Genomic DNA, 18,302 nt, shown 5'->3' on the forward strand with positions numbered 1-18,302 from the left:
AGTGGGAACCAAACCTGGGACCCCCTGGTCTGCTGGCCAACGCTCTAACCGCTGAGCCATACTGGCCAGGGCCAGGTGCCATTCTTAATGTTGGGATACATTAGTCAGTACAAGTGGCAAACGTTACCTGTTTGTTGGAATTTGAGGGTTGGTGTGGTGGGTGGCAGGAAATGGGAAGTTAGGAAGGTGCTGTGTAGCATGTCACTTGGCAGGAAGCGCTAACTAAGCTGGTGAGAAGCGGTCTCCTTGTTCTTTTCCTGCCCAATAAGTGTTGACTGTATCTTGAGGCAAGTGGCCGTTAAATCTGTAGCAAGCAAACATGAATATTTAATACTCTCGGAAAAAATAAAAGTTGAAAAATAGCACATTCACCTAGAAGACCTTAAAATGCATCATTTTATTTTTTCCTTGAAAATGTTTTCAGGTAATTTAAATGCTAAAAAATAAGCCACTTAGGAACTTAGGTTGCTCTAAGAACTTTCCTGTTTAAATTGGCCCTCAAGCTCTTCTGTCTGTAACTCTTTGATATGTTCAGAAGCAGTTTAGCATAATAATTAAGAAGAGGAACTTTGAAACCTAGCAAATTCTATTCCCACTCTGCCACTTACTCCTTGTTTTTGCTTCATGAGCTCCTGTCCCTCTGCCTTTGTTTTTCCTCTGTGAAATGATGTGCCAACAAGGGTGTCTGCCCTGCAGGGTCCCCGGGAGGGAGGACCAGGTAAGTCCTTAGAGATGACTTAGCATAGTGCTTCACACTTAGTGAGCACTCAGTAAATGTTAGCATGACTGTTTATCTCCCATTTTTAAATTTCAACTACAAAGAAAATAAACGTACATCATTCATCTCTCCGATTCAGAAGACAGATGTACCACATCCTCTACCATCAGAAGGTCAGGCTGCGCCAACACGCTCACAGTTCAGCCGTTCTCAGGCCTGGGTCTTGGTGTCTGATTTTGAGTGCTTTGTACTTGAGAATTTGGGTTTGTTACCAACCTCGAGAAGCAAAGCAGCTTGAATACGCTGCTTTCGAGTGGATGGGACTCGGCCACTGGGCAGTTGTATGGCAGGTTATGCATGAACTGTCTATAAACGTTCATGTACAGATGTTGGTGGCCGCAAGTTTTTACTTCACTTGGGTAAATACCTAGAAGTGGGATCGCTGGGGCAGGTGTGCATTTAATTTTTTAGGGAACGGCCAGACTTTTCCGAAGTGGCAGAGTGGCCGTTCTGTTCGGAAACCGCTGTGTCATTCCTCCACGTCGGTGACAGCACTTGGTATTTTCAGGGGTTTCGTGTACTTCAGCGATTCTGATAGGTGTCTAGTGGTATCTTCCTGTGGTTTCAATTTGCATTTCCCTGGCGAGTTAATTACATGATGAGAGATGGGAAGTTACGCCGGCAGAGGAAACTACATGGAAAAGCCCTTGTATAATTGTATCTAATCAGAGTCCCGGACGAAGGCCAGTGGCTGCCGCAGACCTCGGGGAGCCCTGCAGGCCTGCGGTGGGTAGGGCCCGGCTGGGAGACGGCAGCGGCGATGGGACCAGGGCAGCGCTGACCGGCCAGGGTGCCCAAGGCTCTCTGAACATGCAGTACCTCTTCTCCCTTTCAGGGGTGGGGAACCCTTTTTTCTGCCAAGGGGCCATTTGGATATTTGTAACATCATTCACAGGCCATACGCAATCAGCTTGAAAACCAGCCTGCTCGCTTTGGTCGGGCTAATTTGGCGAGGCGTGTGATGTGAGCTGGTATTGATTTCCAGGGCCTCCTGCGGCCCACGGGCTGGACGGTCCCCTCTGCCTGCTTAGGTTGTCAAATAAAAAAAAACACAACAGCCAACACAATAGCCATCCAGTGTGAATGAATCAAAATTATACCTTTTTTTTTGTCAGCTCAGCAAAAAATTTATTTTTTGGTGTGCCGCAGAATTTCAGTAAATAGGATGAAAAAGAGTGAAAAGCGTTGGACTAGGCTGAGGTGGGTTTAAGAGACTTATAAAGAAATCTTGATAGGCCGTGATGATAAACTGGATCTTGGATGCTGGGGGGTGGGAAGATTGAGGAGGGTCCCGGAAAGCATCTGTGAATGTCCGTATCGTGACTGGATAGACGATGTCCTCGTCACTGTGGTATATTTCAGCGCCTTCTCCAGTGCATGGCGTGCATTAGTAAATATTTGTTGAAAATGAATGAGCACTGTTTGAGTTATGAAAACATTATATTCCACTACAGTGTACATTATTTGAGTAGGAAATACATTCAATGGGATTATACCCAATAATTTATTCTTTACATTGAAATTTGAAAATACGTCCAATGGGACCTAGACTGTACTTTACCTTTGCACAGTCTTTCCAAGTAAAAATTGTGTGACAAGCTAGTGTACAGTGCAGTCATTTTATAAGAGAAATGATAAAACACTTCTAACTTCTATTGAATCTTCAATATTTTTCTTCTTATTAAAGTGGTTCCCAAATATGTCCCCCACCTTGCAAGACATTTTAGCTTTTTTGTAAACAATTCAAGCTTTTTACCAATTCCAAAAATTAGAGAATATTGACGTCTCGTTTCCTCAAGTCCCTACTGCTCTCCTTAATCATGCTGAATCGCTAACACACACCTGACTGGAAAGTGTCATTGGCAATGTGAACTACTTCGGACACGTGTTCTCCTTACAGTAAGGAACTGAAGCTTGTGCAATGTGTACCCCGAAACAGTAATCACTGGGAAGCCGTTTGTGACCGGTCGCGCCGTGTTTGCATGCTAACGTTGACCGCAGGCCGACTCACGCTGCTGTGGATGTGCCTTGCAGGTGTGTTCTGCTCCCGCTGTTGGGAATGAAGCCTCCCCAGCAAAGCCTGTACCTGCTTGTGGATTCTGTTGATGAAGGCTGTCACGTCGCCGAAGGTGAACAGGCGTCCACCAGCTTGTCTGGGACTGTGGCAGAGCTTTTAGCCGGTCACCATGAGTTCTTCCCACCATGGCTGTTGCTTCTGTGCTCTGCCCGAAAGCAGAGTAAGGCTGTCACTAAAATGTTCACCGGTAAGCATGACTCCTCACCGCCCGGCGGTCTGCACTGGAGCTGGTCTGCGGCTCTCCTGGGGAGAGGGTGCAGGGGACGCTCCGGTTGCGCCCACCAGCTCTTCGCAGCAGTGCTTTGAAACAGTTGCATTAAGCCCAGCGGTGTGGCTCCATGGTTGGGCGTCGACCCTGCACCAAGAGGTCGCCGGTTCGATTCCCAGTCAGGGCACATGCCCAGGGTGTGGGTCCGATCCCCAGTAGGGGGCATGCAGGAAGCAGCCAATCGATGTTCTCTCTCATCGATGTTTCTGTCTCTCTCTCCCTCTCCCTTCCTCTCTCTCTCAAATCAATAAAGGAAAAAAAATTAAAAAGTTGTATTAAAAATAAAAATAAGCCATAGAGCTCTGAGGAGCTTGTCTCCGTGGTTAGAGCGTCATCCCTCAGACCAAAGGGTCGGGGTCATGCAGGGGGGCAACCAATCATTGTGTCTCTCCCTCCTTCCCTCCCTCCCTCTTGTGCTATCTCAAAAAACCAATGGAAAGCCCTGGCCAGTTTGGCTCAGCGGTTAGAGCGTCAGCCTGCGGTCCCGAGAGACCCGGATTCGGTTCCCGCTAAGGGCACGTACCTCGGTTGCAGTTTGTCCCCGGCCCTGGTTGGTCGTGCGGGTGGCAGCCACTCGATGTGTCCCTTTCACATCGATGTTTCTCTCTCTATTCCTCTCTCTCCCTCCCACTCTATCGGAACAAAATATCAAAAAATGTCTTCGGGTGAGGAATAAAACAAAAAACCAAACAAACAAAAAGAAAAACAATGGAAAAATATCCTCAGGTGAGGATTAACAACAACAACAAAATAAGCCATAGAATGTTTTGAGATCCTTTAGTATTTCCTTTTTCAAGATTCCTTCCTAACTTCCTTGGTGAAGGTTGGCGTGGGAGCAGCTCTGTGTCTGTAGAGCTGCGTTTATTAAGCTACTGAGTTACTATTGGTGTATGTTATTTCTTCTCACATCCTGAAAGTATGAATACCCTTTTTAAAAATCAATGGCAGCCCGGCCGGTGTGGCTCAGTGGTTGAGCGTTGACCCATGTACCAAGGGGTCGCCGGTTCGATTCCTGGTCAGGGCACATGCCAAGGTTGTGGGCCTGATCCCCAGTGGGGGGCATGCAGGAGGTGGCCAATCGATGTTCTCTCTCATGGATGTTTTTATCTCTCTCTCCCTTCCTCCCTTCGTCCTTCTCCAAAAATCAATAAAGAAAAAAAAAAAAAAGTGGCAGCCCTAGCCTGGTTTCGGGTTCAGCCCTCAGTTGGGGTGCATGCAGCAGGCAGCCAGTCAGTGTTTCTCTCTCCCTCTCACTTCCTCTCTCTCTAAAATCAATAAAAACGTTAAAAAATGAATCAATGAATGGCAGTTACAAAGACAGTTTTCCTGGTATGAGAGGAAAGACAAAGTCAGCGGCTTTTTAGGGTACCTCTTGAAATATATCCTTTTTAAACCCCTTCTGATCTGTGAGAAAACAATCTATATCATGTATAAAAGTACATGATCAGTCTTTTTTTCTGACTTGACTATTCTCTTACTACCACAAAAAAGTCGTGGTTACTCCTTTTAGGTTATGTAAAACATCATTTGTGCTTTATGAAATAAAGGAGTGTAAAGCAAGGACCACCCACAGGATTTATGGTGTAGTTGGAGAGGCAGTACTTAAGTTACTGGTTAAGCAGCCATGTCCGTGTTGAGTAGTTCTATGCATTTCACAGTGTTGTGGACACTTACTCATTTGTTGAAATGATTTCCGGCCTCTGTCAGGTCATCTCTCTTAGATTCCCTTGATGTTAATGGAGCACTTTTCTTTTCCATGTCTCGTGTTCTTGTGTTTGAGACAAGTTCGGGCTTAAGGAGACAAGAATTAACACTGATACAGCACGTATATGTCAGGCACAGATCCGCTGACCCCTCTCAGTCCACGAACCTCATTTCTTTTCTCTCTCCCTAGAGGCAACCAGTGTTGTGAGCTTATTTTACATCTTTTCAAGTCATATCTATATTTTGTGTGTTTTCATAGTCTACATTAATGAAACACTGCATATACCATCTTAGCTGTTACCATTCACTGGCTGTGACCTTCAGCAATTTACATATATTCTTGGTGCCTCAGTTTCTTCATCTGTAAGGATTGTACTTCCCTCACAGGGTTTTTGTGAGGTTCAGTGCAAATTGCATGTGCAGCACTGCAGACGATGCCCGGTGTGTGGGAAGTGCATGAGCGAGCCGTCGCTGTCGTCAGCATCTTCGACCACGTTTCTCAGCGAACATGATCCTGGAACCCTGTTTCTCTCGCGCGTCAACACGGCTCGTTGGTTCTAACTGCGACATTTCTTCCTTCCCAAGAACACATCTCCAGTTTATTTTTTCATTTTCCTATTCATGGACATTTAGGTGGTTTCGCTTTTTCACTGTTACAGAAACTGCCCCAGCCTGCCTGTGTGCACCAGTGCTGAGGGCTACCCGTGAGCTGGGCGCAGAGCTGGGTCACCAAGTGCCTGCTCCTCAGCCTCGGTGCGCTCTGCCACATTGCCGTCTAGTGTGCTTGAGATACGGTGCGCTCCTGCCAACAAGACAGATTCCCCTTCCTCTCCAGCCCTTCAGTTAGCATCCCGGCTTCCAGTTCTGCTGCTCTCTGCTGCGGGGCCTCGTGCTCGGCGCCCCTGCCTGGACGCTCCCCCTGCCTGGATGCTCCCCCTACCTGGACCGCTCCCCTGCCTGGACGCTCCCCCTGCCTGGACGCTCCCCCTACCTGGACCGCTCCCCTGCGTGGACGCTCCCCCTGCCTGGACGCTCCCCCTGCCTGGACCCTCCCCCTGCCTGGACCGCTCCCCTGCCTGGATGTTCCCCTCCCCCTGCCTGGACCGCTCCCCCTGCCTGGACGCTCCCCCTGCCTGGACCGCTCCCCCTGCCTGGACGGCTCCCCCTGCCTGGACCGCTCCCCCTGCCTGGACCGCTCCCCCTGCCTGGACCGCTCCCCCTGCCTGGACGCTCCCCCTGCCTGGACGGTCCCCCTGCCTGGACCGCTCCCCCTGCCTGGACGCTCCCCCTGCCTGGACGCTCCCCTGCCTGGACCGCTCCCCCTGCCTGGATGCTCCCCCTGCCTGGACGCTCCCAGACCTGGCCCAGCTGCCTGACCCCCAGGTGCTGCGTCTCCCCGCTCCTCACTCACCTCCCTGGTCCTTTACCTCTTGTGTTGTTTACGTCACGGGTCTGTTCCGATTGAAACTTCCTTTCCTTCTTTGTAAGTGTTGTCTTGACCTTCGTCAGATTGTAGTACAGTAGTCCCCCCTTATCTGCTGTCCGAGTTTCTATGGTTTCAGTTACCCACGGTCAACTGTGGTCTGAAAATTTTAAATGGAAAATTCCAGAAATAAACAGTTCATACGTTTTAAATTGCACGCCATTCTGAGGAGCTTGATGAACTCTCCCACCCGCCCACTGCATCCCACCTGAGATGTGAATCATCCCTTCGTCCACTTCATCCGCCTGTACACAATGCCTGCCCATGAGTCACTTGGCTATCAGATTGAAGTGCTGTTCGGGTAGCCCTTCTAGCCGATGGCCTGGGGCGCGTCACGGGCCATGTCATTCACTGGGTCACCCACCTCCTAGGCTTGTTCATCTCACATCACAAGAGAGCTCAGTCGCATAACTGTTTACAGTATATTGTTACAGGTGTGCTATCTTATTACTGATTGCTGGTCATCTTTCTGTGCCTAATTTATTAATTGAACTTTATCATAAGTATGTACATATAGGAAAAAACAGTGCATATAAGGTTCGATACTGTCCTCGGTCTCCGGCTTCCACTGGGGGTCTGGGAATGTATCCCCGAAGATAAGGGGGCTACTGAAATTCTTTTGAAGACTATTATATGTAACCTAATGTATTGTCTTCACTAGGATCATTTATCAAACCACAAATTTTTTTTTGCATTATTTATTGACTCCCTTTACCATTAGTTAGTGATGTTTCTTTTATACGTAAGTTTAGGTATGTGTCCATATCAGTATATCAGTGTGTTATTGATGTATTTCTAAACTCTGCTCTTCTGAACTGATGGCATTTTTGTGCAAATGCCACATTGACTTAATATTTTTAATTTTCTGGTACAGTTACTTCCTAGACCTCTTTGCCACTAATGTTATTATTCTATATTATATATATTTACCTATATTTCTCCAAACTGAATTTAATATATTTTCAAAAATTATAACTACCAATGATATAAACAAAAAAAATAATGAATTTGGTTTAAATTTTTATTTTTATATGGAAGAGTTTGGCATTAAAAATATGCTTTTGGTCTGGCCAGCGTGGCTCAGTGGTTGAGCGTGGAGCCACGCACCAAGAGGTTGCTGGTTCGATTCTCCGTTAGGGCACGTGCCCAGGTTGTGGGCTGCTCCCCAGTGGGGGGCATGCAGGAGGCAGACAGTCGATGTTCTCTCTCATTGATGTTTCTGTCTCTGCCTTCTTCTCACTTCCTCTCTCAATAAAGGAAAAAAATAAAATAAAATATGCTTTTGTTCCATCTATGAACATAGCTCATATTTTCACTTATTTTGCTTTCTTCTTGTATAAGAAAAATGTCCTGCACATCTCTGCCTGCTCTTTGCTAATGTTTTAAGTTGAAGGACATGGTTTTGGACTGAGACGTATGCATTCAAATTTAAAACTGGGAGGTGCATGACCATAGGGCAGTAACGTTTAAGATCTGTACTGTGTCTAAATCAGTTTCATCTACTCCTGTCTAAGCATTTAACATTTTATAAAGAGAATCTCTTTCCTCATGTATATACTATACTGACCGATAGCATTTTTGTTAACAGCCTCAGATTAATGAAAAATCCCTTTGCTACTAAGCAGAATTTTGACTACATATGAAGGTATTATTATAGGCTACTAGCTACTAATTCTTGTTAGGGGACTAAAAGAAGTAGCAGCCCATTTGAAAACATTTGTGTATAAAAAAATTAAATCTCAAAGATGTTTTTTTTCTATATTGATTTTTAGACCAAGAGGAAGAGAGAGCGGGGGAGAGAGAAACATGGATGAGCGAGAACATCAGTTGGCCTCCTCCTGCATGCCCCCCACTGGGGATTTGGCCCACAACCTGGGCATGTGTCCTGACCAGGAATCGAACAGATGACCTCTTGGTGCGTGGGTCAGTGCTCAACCACTGAGCCACACCGGCTGGCAAACCTCAAAGATTTTTAAAGATTTGTATATATATTTATTTTATCTAATAAAAAAAATAGCACATGCTCCATATAGGTAATGTTTTAAACGACGACACACTCAAATAGAACGTCATTCAGGGATAAAGTAGTAGTTAACCACTCTTGAAAGCTTGGGGTTAAATTCTGTGTGTTATTCTACCTGGCTGAGCTCATGCTTTATATCAACTAAGACTCTGCTTTTGAACTTCACATTTATGAGTCTTCATGTCGCTGTATTGTCTATTTAATAATGATTTTCATGGATACATCACTTAGGAGTAAGTACATCAATATGCCAGAGTTTGCTTAACTTGCTTATTCTTGTGTGTTAGGTTCCATTATTGTAGTCTCCATCCCCACTGACTCCTCAGGACGGTACATGACGGCAGTGACATCGGATCATGAGCCCTGTCACCTTCAGTCCCTCTCCTCACCAGCACTGAGTAGTCTCACATCTTGAGAGAGATTTTTTTTTTTTTTGGTGGTACGTGCCCCTAGCGGGAACTGAACCTGGGACTCTCTGGTCTGCAGGCCGATGCTCAACCACTGAGCCAAACCGGCCAGGGCCTGAGTGAGATTTTTGTAAGGATACAGAAGTGGTCAAACATTTCAGTAAATCCTGTTTATATTCTCCTAAAATGTCTGAGCATTTTCCAGCCTTATAAAAATTTTTTCAAGTGTTTCGCTAGCAATGTATTAAATTGTGCATGTTCCTAAGAAGGGAGTTACACGTATAATGGTCAGAAGTTGCACTGTTAAAAAAGCAGTTTTTTTCAGTAACTTTAACGTAAGAGATTCGAACTGTTAATTAACAGATATTCCCAGTTCTATATTAATGAACGAATAACTGTCATCAGTGACGAACACAGTAATTGATTCTATCTAAATTCACATTACTAAGTATATTTAGATTTGGGAGCACTTTATTTTTTTAATTGCCAAGTTTCTATCTGTACTGTGTGGGATTCTCTCTGCTTTCTTTTCGAATCAGCCCGGGGCCCTGCCCTCTGTCCTCACCCCCGCCGGCACCCACTTTCTCTCACCTCGCTCTGCCCACTCCCATCTTCCTGACAAGAGCAAACTTCAGAGTCAGAACAATCAGGACCTTGATCTGTGACCTACCAGCTGCGCCACTTTAGGCAATTAACCTGACCCTTCTGACTTCAGCCGCTTCATTCTTAAAGCAGGGAGGCAGCCTCGCAGGCCTGAGTGCAAGCTGCAGCTCAGTGTGATGAGCCCTGGAAGGTGCCTCTTGGACACGGGCTGGCTCAGTCGTGCGGGTCCTTCTTGCCTGTTTCTCAGGAGCTGAGCCTGTCACTGGAGGTTTCGCCCGAATTCTGTCTTAATTATCTCGTTTCAGTTGTGGTCTTAGTTAAGTAGGTTTAAATTATAGATATTCATAATTGGTACTATAATGTAAATCATTATCTACAAGATCATGGAAACTTTAAAACACTGTACAATGTAAGATAGTTATTATTTTTTTGATCCTCACCCAGGGATATTTTTCCATTGATTTTTAGATAGAGTGAAGGGAGCGAGGAAGAGAGAGAGAGGGAGGGAGGGAGGGAGGGAGGGAGAAGGAGATCAATTGGTTGCCTCTTGCACAACCCCAACCAGGGCCCAGGATTGAACCTGCAACCCTTTGGCTCTAACTGCTGAGCCAAACCGGCCAGGGCAAGATAGTTATTCTTTTTTAAAATGTGTTTTATTAGCAACATTCCAGGTGTTTTTCAACTTTATTGTTTAATGACTTTATAAAGCCAAGAGCAAATGGACGCACAGAAAAAGGTTTAGAAGCAAGTTCCTCATGTCATTGGTAAATGCAGATTGTTAAAATTTCTGTTCATGTTTTAAACTCTCCTTGGGTCAAGAGTGTCTTCTTTATAATTAAAATTTATCTTTTGAAATTAATTCTATTGAAAAGAATCTGTTATCTGTATAATTAATGAATCAGTTGTACATATGTGTGTGTATATATATAATTACATGTTCCATTTTTATATAGATTTAGAGCTATGCAAATTTGTTATTCATGTCATTCTTAGTAGGTTGTTTTCAGTAAATTTATCTATTTCATGTACTTCAAGCATAGTATCACAAAACTGAATCTATCTGCTTTCTCTCCAAACCTATTATTTATCCTTCAGTGATCTCTCTCCAGCCTGTCCCATCAAGCCAGAAGCGAATGTCAGTTTCGACGACTCCTCTCTCTCCTTCCCCAGATTCACGCAGTCCCGAGCAGTCTCGTTCTTACTGACGATCCCCAAACCTACACTTCATTTTCCTCTGTGCTGCTGCCCTTGTTCAGTCCCATAGTGATTCGTGTCCAGGCTGGGTCACCGTCCTGCCTGGAGCGTTGATTCCCTGCAGCTCCTCCTCTTCCGTGATGCTGGGCCCGCCCCTCGGCGGGCACATCAGGTGCCCTTTCCCTTGGCCAGAGTCCTCACTGATGTGTCATCACAAAATAAAAGTCTCATCACCTCCTAGGGGACCTGACTATAGTGGGTGATATATATACATATATATATGTGTATGTGTATATATTTGTCTTACTGAGTTTCATAACTATTTCACTCAGTATTAATTGACCATCGCTAATTTTTGCTGAATTTCTAGAGCTGTCTCTCTTAAGGGAGTTCATTCATGCAGCAGTTGTTCTGTGAGATGAACGCAGACTTGTTTAATACATGTGTGTCTGTAGATCAGGATATCATCTCTCTTTAGAAAATGAAATCATGGTTTCCTTTAAAGGCCTTACACGTGAGTTTCAAGTAGCTTTAACTAGCATTGGTTTGAAATTTATTATGTTGCTTTATTTTTTCAATGCTGAAGTTTTGCTAGTGTAATCTGACCGAGTGACATCTTAAAGTTCAAGCTATTTATTGACTTTCTGACATTTAATTATTTTAATTTGATAACATGTAAAATCGTGTTATTTAAAGGCTGTGACAGATGATATTCTAATTGAATATGAGTCTCAGTCCCCTAATTAAAGCTAATATACATTTAGTTATGCAGATGGAAATATATAAATTTTTCATGTGAAAAAGGTCAGTTGTAAAAACAAACATATCTTACTTGTTATGTTTCCTGCAACTTGCTTTTCTAATCATTTGAGAGTTCAGAAATTCTTAACATGCTTTTATGGATATGTATCTAAGACTGTCTGGCCCTGGCCAGTTTGGCTCAGCGGTTAGAGTGTCGGCCTGCGGTCCTGAGAGACCTGGGTTTGGTTCCTGCTAAGGGCACGTACCTCGGTTGAAGTTTGTCCCCGGCCCTGGTTGGTTGTGCGGGTGGCAGCCACTCGATGTGTCCTTTTCACGTCGATGTTTCTCTCTCTCTCTCTGTTCCTCTCTCTCCCTCCCACTCTACCTGAACAAAAAATGGAAAAATGTCCTCGGGTGAGGATAAAAAAAGACTGTCTGAAATCAATAAAGAAAAAAAGAAATCGTTTCTCTGCCACCAATGTGTTCTTTATAGGTGACAAAGAAAACTGATTTATGTACTAACAGGTATCGATTTCTTAGAACTAGTTGATTTATCATTGATTTATTTTCTTACTAGTTTGTTATATACTGAAGATGTTCTCTTGGCATATAGGGCAACTTCTGCGGCCCTTTTCCAATGATAATATCCACTTTTTGTCTCCTCTCTAGGTTTCCGAAAAATAAGTTTAGATGACCTTCGGAAGGCATATATTGTTAAGGATGTTCAACAGTATATTCTTCATCGTTTAGATCAAGAAGAAGCTTTGCGACAACACCTCACAAAAGAAACTGCAGAGATGTTAAACCAGTTGCACATTAAAAGCAGTGGGTGCTTTCTTTATCTCGAACGGGTTCTGGATGGAGTTGTAGAAAATTTTATTATGTTACGAGAGATCCGCGACATCCCAGGGACTCTGAACGGTCTCTATCTCTGGCTGTGTCAAAGACTTTTTGTGAGAAAGCAGTTTGCAAAGGTCCAGCCGATTCTGAATGTGATTCTTGCAGCCTGCCGACCTTTGACCACAACGGAATTATATCATGCGGTATGGACCAAAAATATGTCGTTAACCTTGGAAGACTTCCAGCGCAAGTTAGACGTGCTCTCCAAACTCCTTGTCGACGGGCTAGGGAATACCAAAATCCTGTTCCACTACAGCTTTGCAGAGTGGCTTCTGGATGTGAAACACTGCACGCAGAAGTATTTGTGCAACGCAGCAGAAGGACACCGGATGTTGGCTATGAGTTATACCTGTCAAGCCAAGAATCTAACACCGTTGGAAGCACAAGAATTTGCATTGCACTTGATTAATTCAAACTTACAGTTGGAGCCAGCTGAGTTAGCTCTGTGGATGATATGGAATGGCACACCTGTCAGAGACTCCCTGTCGACGTTAATACCCAAGGAACAAGAAGTGCTGCAGCTGTTGGTCAAAGCCGGCGCTCACGTGAACAGTGAAGACGACCGCACGTCCTGCATAGTCCGTCAAGCCTTAGAGAGAGAGGACTCCATTCGGACCTTACTAGACAACGGAGCTTCGGTGAATCAGTGCGACTCCTCTGGGAGAACATTACTGGCCAACGCTGCGTACAGTGGCAACCTTGACGTGGTGAATTTACTTGTCTCTAGGGGGGCCGATTTAGAGATAGAAGATGCTCACGGGCACACACCGCTGACCCTGGCTGCTAGACAGGGACATACCAAGGTGGTTAATTGTCTGATTGGGTGTGGGGCAAACATTAATCATACTGATCAGGACGGGTGGACGGCATTGCGATCTGCTGCGTGGGGTGGTCACACGGAGGTGGTGTCTGCGCTCCTTTACGCTGGCGTGAAAGTGGATTGTGCAGATGCTGACAGCCGGACGGCGCTGAGAGCCGCCGCGTGGGGGGGACACGAGGACATTGTCCTGAACTTGCTGCAGCATGGTGCTGAGGTCAACAAGGCTGACAACGAAGGCAGGACCGCTCTGATCGCGGCGGCCTACATGGGGCACAGAGAGATTGTGGAGCACCTCCTGGACCACGGGGCAGAGGTGGACCATGAGGACGTGGATGGCCGGACGGCACTCTCTGTAGCTGCGCTCTGCGTGCCTGCGAGCAGAGGCCACGCGTCGGTCGTCAGCCTGCTGATCGACCGAGGTGCTGCGGTAGACCACTGTGACAAAGACGGCATGACGCCGCTGCTCGTCGCCGCCTACGAAGGGCACGTCGACGTGGTGGACTTGCTCCTGGAGGGGGGCGCGGATGTGGACCACACCGATAACAACGGCCGGACCCCCCTCTTAGCAGCTGCTTCCATGGGCCATGCTTCCGTCGTGAACACACTGCTGTTTTGGGGCGCAGCCGTGGATAGCATTGATAGCGAAGGGAGGACAGTCCTCAGCATAGCCTCGGCCCAAGGCAACGTCGAGGTGGTCCGTACTCTGCTGGACAGAGGCTTGGATGAGAACCACAGAGATGATGCTGGGTGGACACCTCTGCACATGGCAGCCTTCGAAGGTCACAGGTTAATATGTGAGGCGCTTATTGAACAAGGTGCTAGAACGAATGAGATTGATAATGATGGACGGATACCTTTCATACTAGCTTCGCAAGAGGGTCATTATGATTGTGTCCAGATACTGCTGGAAAATAAATCCAACATTGACCAGCGAGGTTACGACGGTCGGAACGCACTGCGCGTGGCTGCCCTGGAAGGACACAGGGACATCGTGGAACTGCTGCTCAGCCACGGGGCTGACGTTAACTACAAAGACGCCGACGGGAGGCCCACCCTTTACATCCTGGCCTTGGAGAACCAGCTGACGATGGCCGAGTACTTCTTAGAAAACGGTGCGAACGTCGAAGCGAGCGATGCCGAAGGGAGGACGGCTCTTCACGTGTCCTGCTGGCAGGGCCACTTGGAAATGGTGCAGGCTCTGCTCGCCTACCACGCCGACATCAACGCGGCCGACAACGAGAAGCGGTCTGCCCTGCAGTCTGCGGCCTGGCAGGGCCACGGGAAGGTGGTCCGGCTCCTGATCGAGCAGGGCGCCCTGGTGGACCACACGTGCAATCAGGGCGCCACCGCGCTCTGCATCGCCGCCCAGGAGGGGCACATGGACGTCGTGCAGGTGCTCCTGGAGCACGGTGCCGACCCGAACCACGCCGATCAGTTTGGACGCACCGCCATGCGGGTCGCAGCCAAGAACGGCCATTCTCAGATCATTAAACTATTAGAAAAATATGGTGCATCTAGTTTGAATGGCTGCTCCCCGTCTCCTGTTCACACCATGGAGCAGAAGCCTCTACAGTCAGTGTCTTCAAAGCTGCAGTCGCTGACGATCAAGTCGAACAGCTCGGGCAGCACGGGCGCCGGGGACGTGCAGCCGCCCCTGCGTGGGCTGCCCAGCGGCCCGGCCCACGCCTTCAGCTCCCCTTCCGAGTCGCCGGACTCCACGGTCGATCGGCAGAAGTCGTCCTTGTCCAACAATTCCCTGAAGAGCTCGAAGAACTCGTCTCTGAGAACCACCTCGTCGACCGCCACGGCGCAGACGGTGCCCATCGACAGCTTCCACGGCCTGTCGTTCACCGAGCAGATCCAGCAGCACTCGCTGCCCCGCAGCCGCAGCCGGCAGTCCGTCGTGTCCCCGTCTTCCACGACGCAGTCCCTGGGACAGGGCCACCGCTCCCCCAGCAGCGAGTTCGAGTGGAGTCAAGTCAAGCCCAGTTTGAAGTCAACGAAAACAAACAAAGGGGGCAAATCCGAAAATTCCAGCAAATCCGGGTCAGCTGGGAAAAAGGCCAAACAGAATAATTCACAGCCCAAGGTTTTGGAGTACGAAATGACTCAGTTCGACACACGAGGGCCTGCAGCCAAGCCCGGGTCCAGCGCACCCCCCAAACAGTCGCCCGCAGAGTCTCAGTGCAAGATTGTGATACCGTCCGCCCAGCAGGAAGTGGGTCGGTCTCAGCAGCAGTTTCTTATTCACCAGCAGAGCGGGGAACAGAAGAAGAGAAACGGAATCATGACAAACCCAAATTACCATCTCCAGAGCAACCAGGTGTTTCTCGGGCGGGTTTCAGTGCCACGGACAATACCAGACAGAGGGCATCAAGAGGTGTTGGAAGGGTACCCTTCATCAGAGACGGAACTGAGCCTTAAACAAGCCCTGAAGCTTCAAATCGACGGCTCTGACCCTGGCTTCAACTACAAGAAGGAGACGCCGTTATAACAGGTAGGGTGTCGTTAGCACGAGGAATTCGAGCTCTGCCCCTCCCTGTCCAAGTACCTACTATCTCACATACTTTATATGTTTTATTTATTATTGGGCTTATCTGTCTCCTTTCAGCTTAAATGCAAGCTTTGTGCGGGTGGGGATGCCTGTCTGTTTCATTCACTGCTGTACTCCATGTATTTGGGATGCTGCCTGCACCTATAGTAGCTTCTCAGTGAAAGTGTGTTGAATGAATGAATGAATGAATGTACTATTTATGGATCTCAGATTAAGAGTTCCTTCCTGTAGAGGAGTCATTTTCCCTCTTAAACGTTCTTTGGTGGTAACAGAGAGAGGGGCTGTTTCTGTGACCCTCACTTCTTGGTTTGAATAAAATAGTGTTTGTCATGCTTAGTAGATAGATAATGAATGTTAATTTCCTAAGTTTTCAACCTGGAAGGAGTCAACGGTTTAATCAGCAAAAGGTAATTTTTAGTATGACAGTCTCTTAAGACTCTTCCAAGTAGTTCGCAGACCAGGCGCAGACGTGGAAAGGTGATGAGAGGCTGTCCCAGCAGGAGAGTCAGTAGCATCCTCTGTATTTAGGCACAAGAATAAATGTTTAAGCCTCAAAAATAAAGGCATGTTTATGAAATAAAAACACTTTTTCCTTCCCACATCAATAGATGATTCGTTAATTATGTAAGGGAAGTTAATGGGAAAATAGATGATTTTATATTATCGATACTTTTTTTAGAAGCACATTTCCGATATTAGAGATAAATCAAAGATGTCATTAGGAATCTTTTCTAACTTTTACTACAAGTATATTTATCCAAGCCTACTTAATCATTTTTATCTTTCTACAAAATTGTACTCTTTTAGTAAATGGAGATCTCTCTCTTATGCTTCTTTTGTCTTTGGAGATACAGTATTTTAGGTGTCACATTATCATAAATAAATTCCCAAACCTTCTCATAATAAACATCCTTCCATGTGAATCGAGGGACAACTGGCCAAATCTCATTCAAAAATAACACGTACAAAGTAGTTAATTCATTCCTCAATGTTGTTTATTTTAAAAATGGTACTGTTGGTACTGTTCTGATGGTACTGTTCTCCAATTGTCATGAAATCTTTTGTAAAGACAAAATATAAATACGTATATTAAATAGCAAAACACATGCATTAAGGTAAACACTTTGTGGTATCTTTAAAAGTGATTTATAAGTGAATCTCTAACAGCTAGTTAGAAAATGAATCTCTAACAGCTAGTCTACTTAGTTCTTCACATAAGTATAAATAATCTTAGAGAGTCTTCACACTATATGTAGCTATATAGTAAGTATGATATGGAAATTAATGTTTTTTACTTTTGCACTAGTTTCCTGTTCTGCGAGACAGAAGACGTCGCGATCGGAGTGATTCTTCAGCTGCTGGATGGAACCCGAATGCCTGTTGATCGCTGAAAACAGTGACGAATGTGATCCTGCAGTTCAGTTACCTGCCTCACTGTAATGTGCCTAATAGCAAGGCTGCCTTCTCGGTGTGACCCTCGTGCTTCCGTTTCAGTTTGTGTGCTTTGTATTCACTACACAAGAATGAGCACTTTTTAAAAAAAAAATGCAGACATATACTGCAGTTCCCTGATAAAAGCTGAAACGATTTGAGTGAAGTATTTTCAGTTCCGATTTGATGAATGTGCATGTGCCATGATCGAGACCTGAGAAAGGCGGTGTTCCTCGTGTGTATTGTTTCTCTCGTGGCCCACGGAGGAAGCCTGCTCCAGTCCCGTCTGCATTGCTGTGGCGTGTGGCTTGTTTCCTGGATCTTTAAAAATGTCACTCGGTCAAATAAATCATGCAGCTATTTATACTCACACACACCTTCCACATTGGTTTAAAAAGAGTTTCTATTTAATGCCACTGAGGTGAAGAAAAATGGTTTCTTCGCAGATTTAAAAATAATTTCTAGTATTTTAGGGAGCTGCTCTAAGTAGTTTAAATTTGGATTTCCCAGTAGAATCCTCCTAATCTCTGGCTAACGGTGTCAGAAAAGAAGACTAGGCAGAACTAAGTTCTGTTTCACTCCCTGGGGTGCCATTTCACCCCCCGCTGGGCATTCCACAGCCCGAAGACGGGGTTCCCAAGGCACGGCGGCCTGTGTCCTGGGGAGATGCCCTGTCGCCCTGAGGGTGAACCTTGGATCCTTTAGCAAGTCACTGACTGCCCTTATCTCTGCCGTCCGGTTGAATAAAAACAGTGTACCCGTGTGAACGCTGGCTCCTCTCTCCATTGTTTTGGAAATCACCGCATGGTGGAAAAGGCCCCCCTCACAACCTGTTGGGTGAATTTTAGTGGTTAGTTGGATGAATATTCTCGATGAATGTAACACGTGCTGACCTTCACAGATGACACTACGGACCTGGCAGTCATAGCACATGAGTATTTTTTATTGGCATTTCATAAACGATACTTTTTTGTCCACATACTCTTTCCTGTTTTCTTCTTTGGACAACTGCTCGCGGGTTGACTGAGTCTCATCCCGGGTTAGGATGAGGCCGTGACCGAGGAAAACAGCTGACTGGCTCAGATGAGCGTGCGACCCACAGCCGTGGCCCCTGGATGGACTCCAGCCCAGTGGAACCGGCTGAGGTGTCGCATGTCTGGACCGGTTAGGATGTATTTAGAAGCCAAGGGTGTGGGTTTGATCTTTAAATAAGCCCTGAAAATCTTAGAAGATCCAGAAATTCTATTCTTTCCGTGTCCTGTTGATAAGGAGGAGGAATGAGGAAAGAGAATTTGGAGATTCAGCACAAAACTGGTTAT

At 46.2% G+C, this 18,302-nt stretch overlaps 1 protein-coding gene across 1 annotated transcript in view; it reads left to right on the top strand.

The window, feature by feature from the left end:
- ANKRD50 (ankyrin repeat domain 50) overlaps positions 1-18,084 on the top strand; it is a 30,871-nt gene extending 12,787 nt beyond the window's left edge. Inside the window, exons 3-5 of the mRNA XM_036242068.1 lie at positions 2,813-3,042; positions 11,948-15,495; positions 16,859-18,084. Of these exons, the coding sequence (XP_036097961.1) occupies positions 2,813-3,042; positions 11,948-15,492 (3,775 nt within the window). The 3' untranslated portion in view covers positions 15,493-15,495; positions 16,859-18,084. The remainder of the gene's footprint in view (positions 1-2,812; positions 3,043-11,947; positions 15,496-16,858) is intronic.
- Positions 18,085-18,302: the final 218 nt, after the last annotated feature.

This window comes from Molossus molossus, unplaced genomic scaffold (assembly GCF_014108415.1).
Source record: "Molossus molossus isolate mMolMol1 unplaced genomic scaffold, mMolMol1.p scaffold_m16_p_4, whole genome shotgun sequence".
Taxonomy (NCBI): domain Eukaryota; kingdom Metazoa; phylum Chordata; class Mammalia; order Chiroptera; family Molossidae; genus Molossus; species Molossus molossus.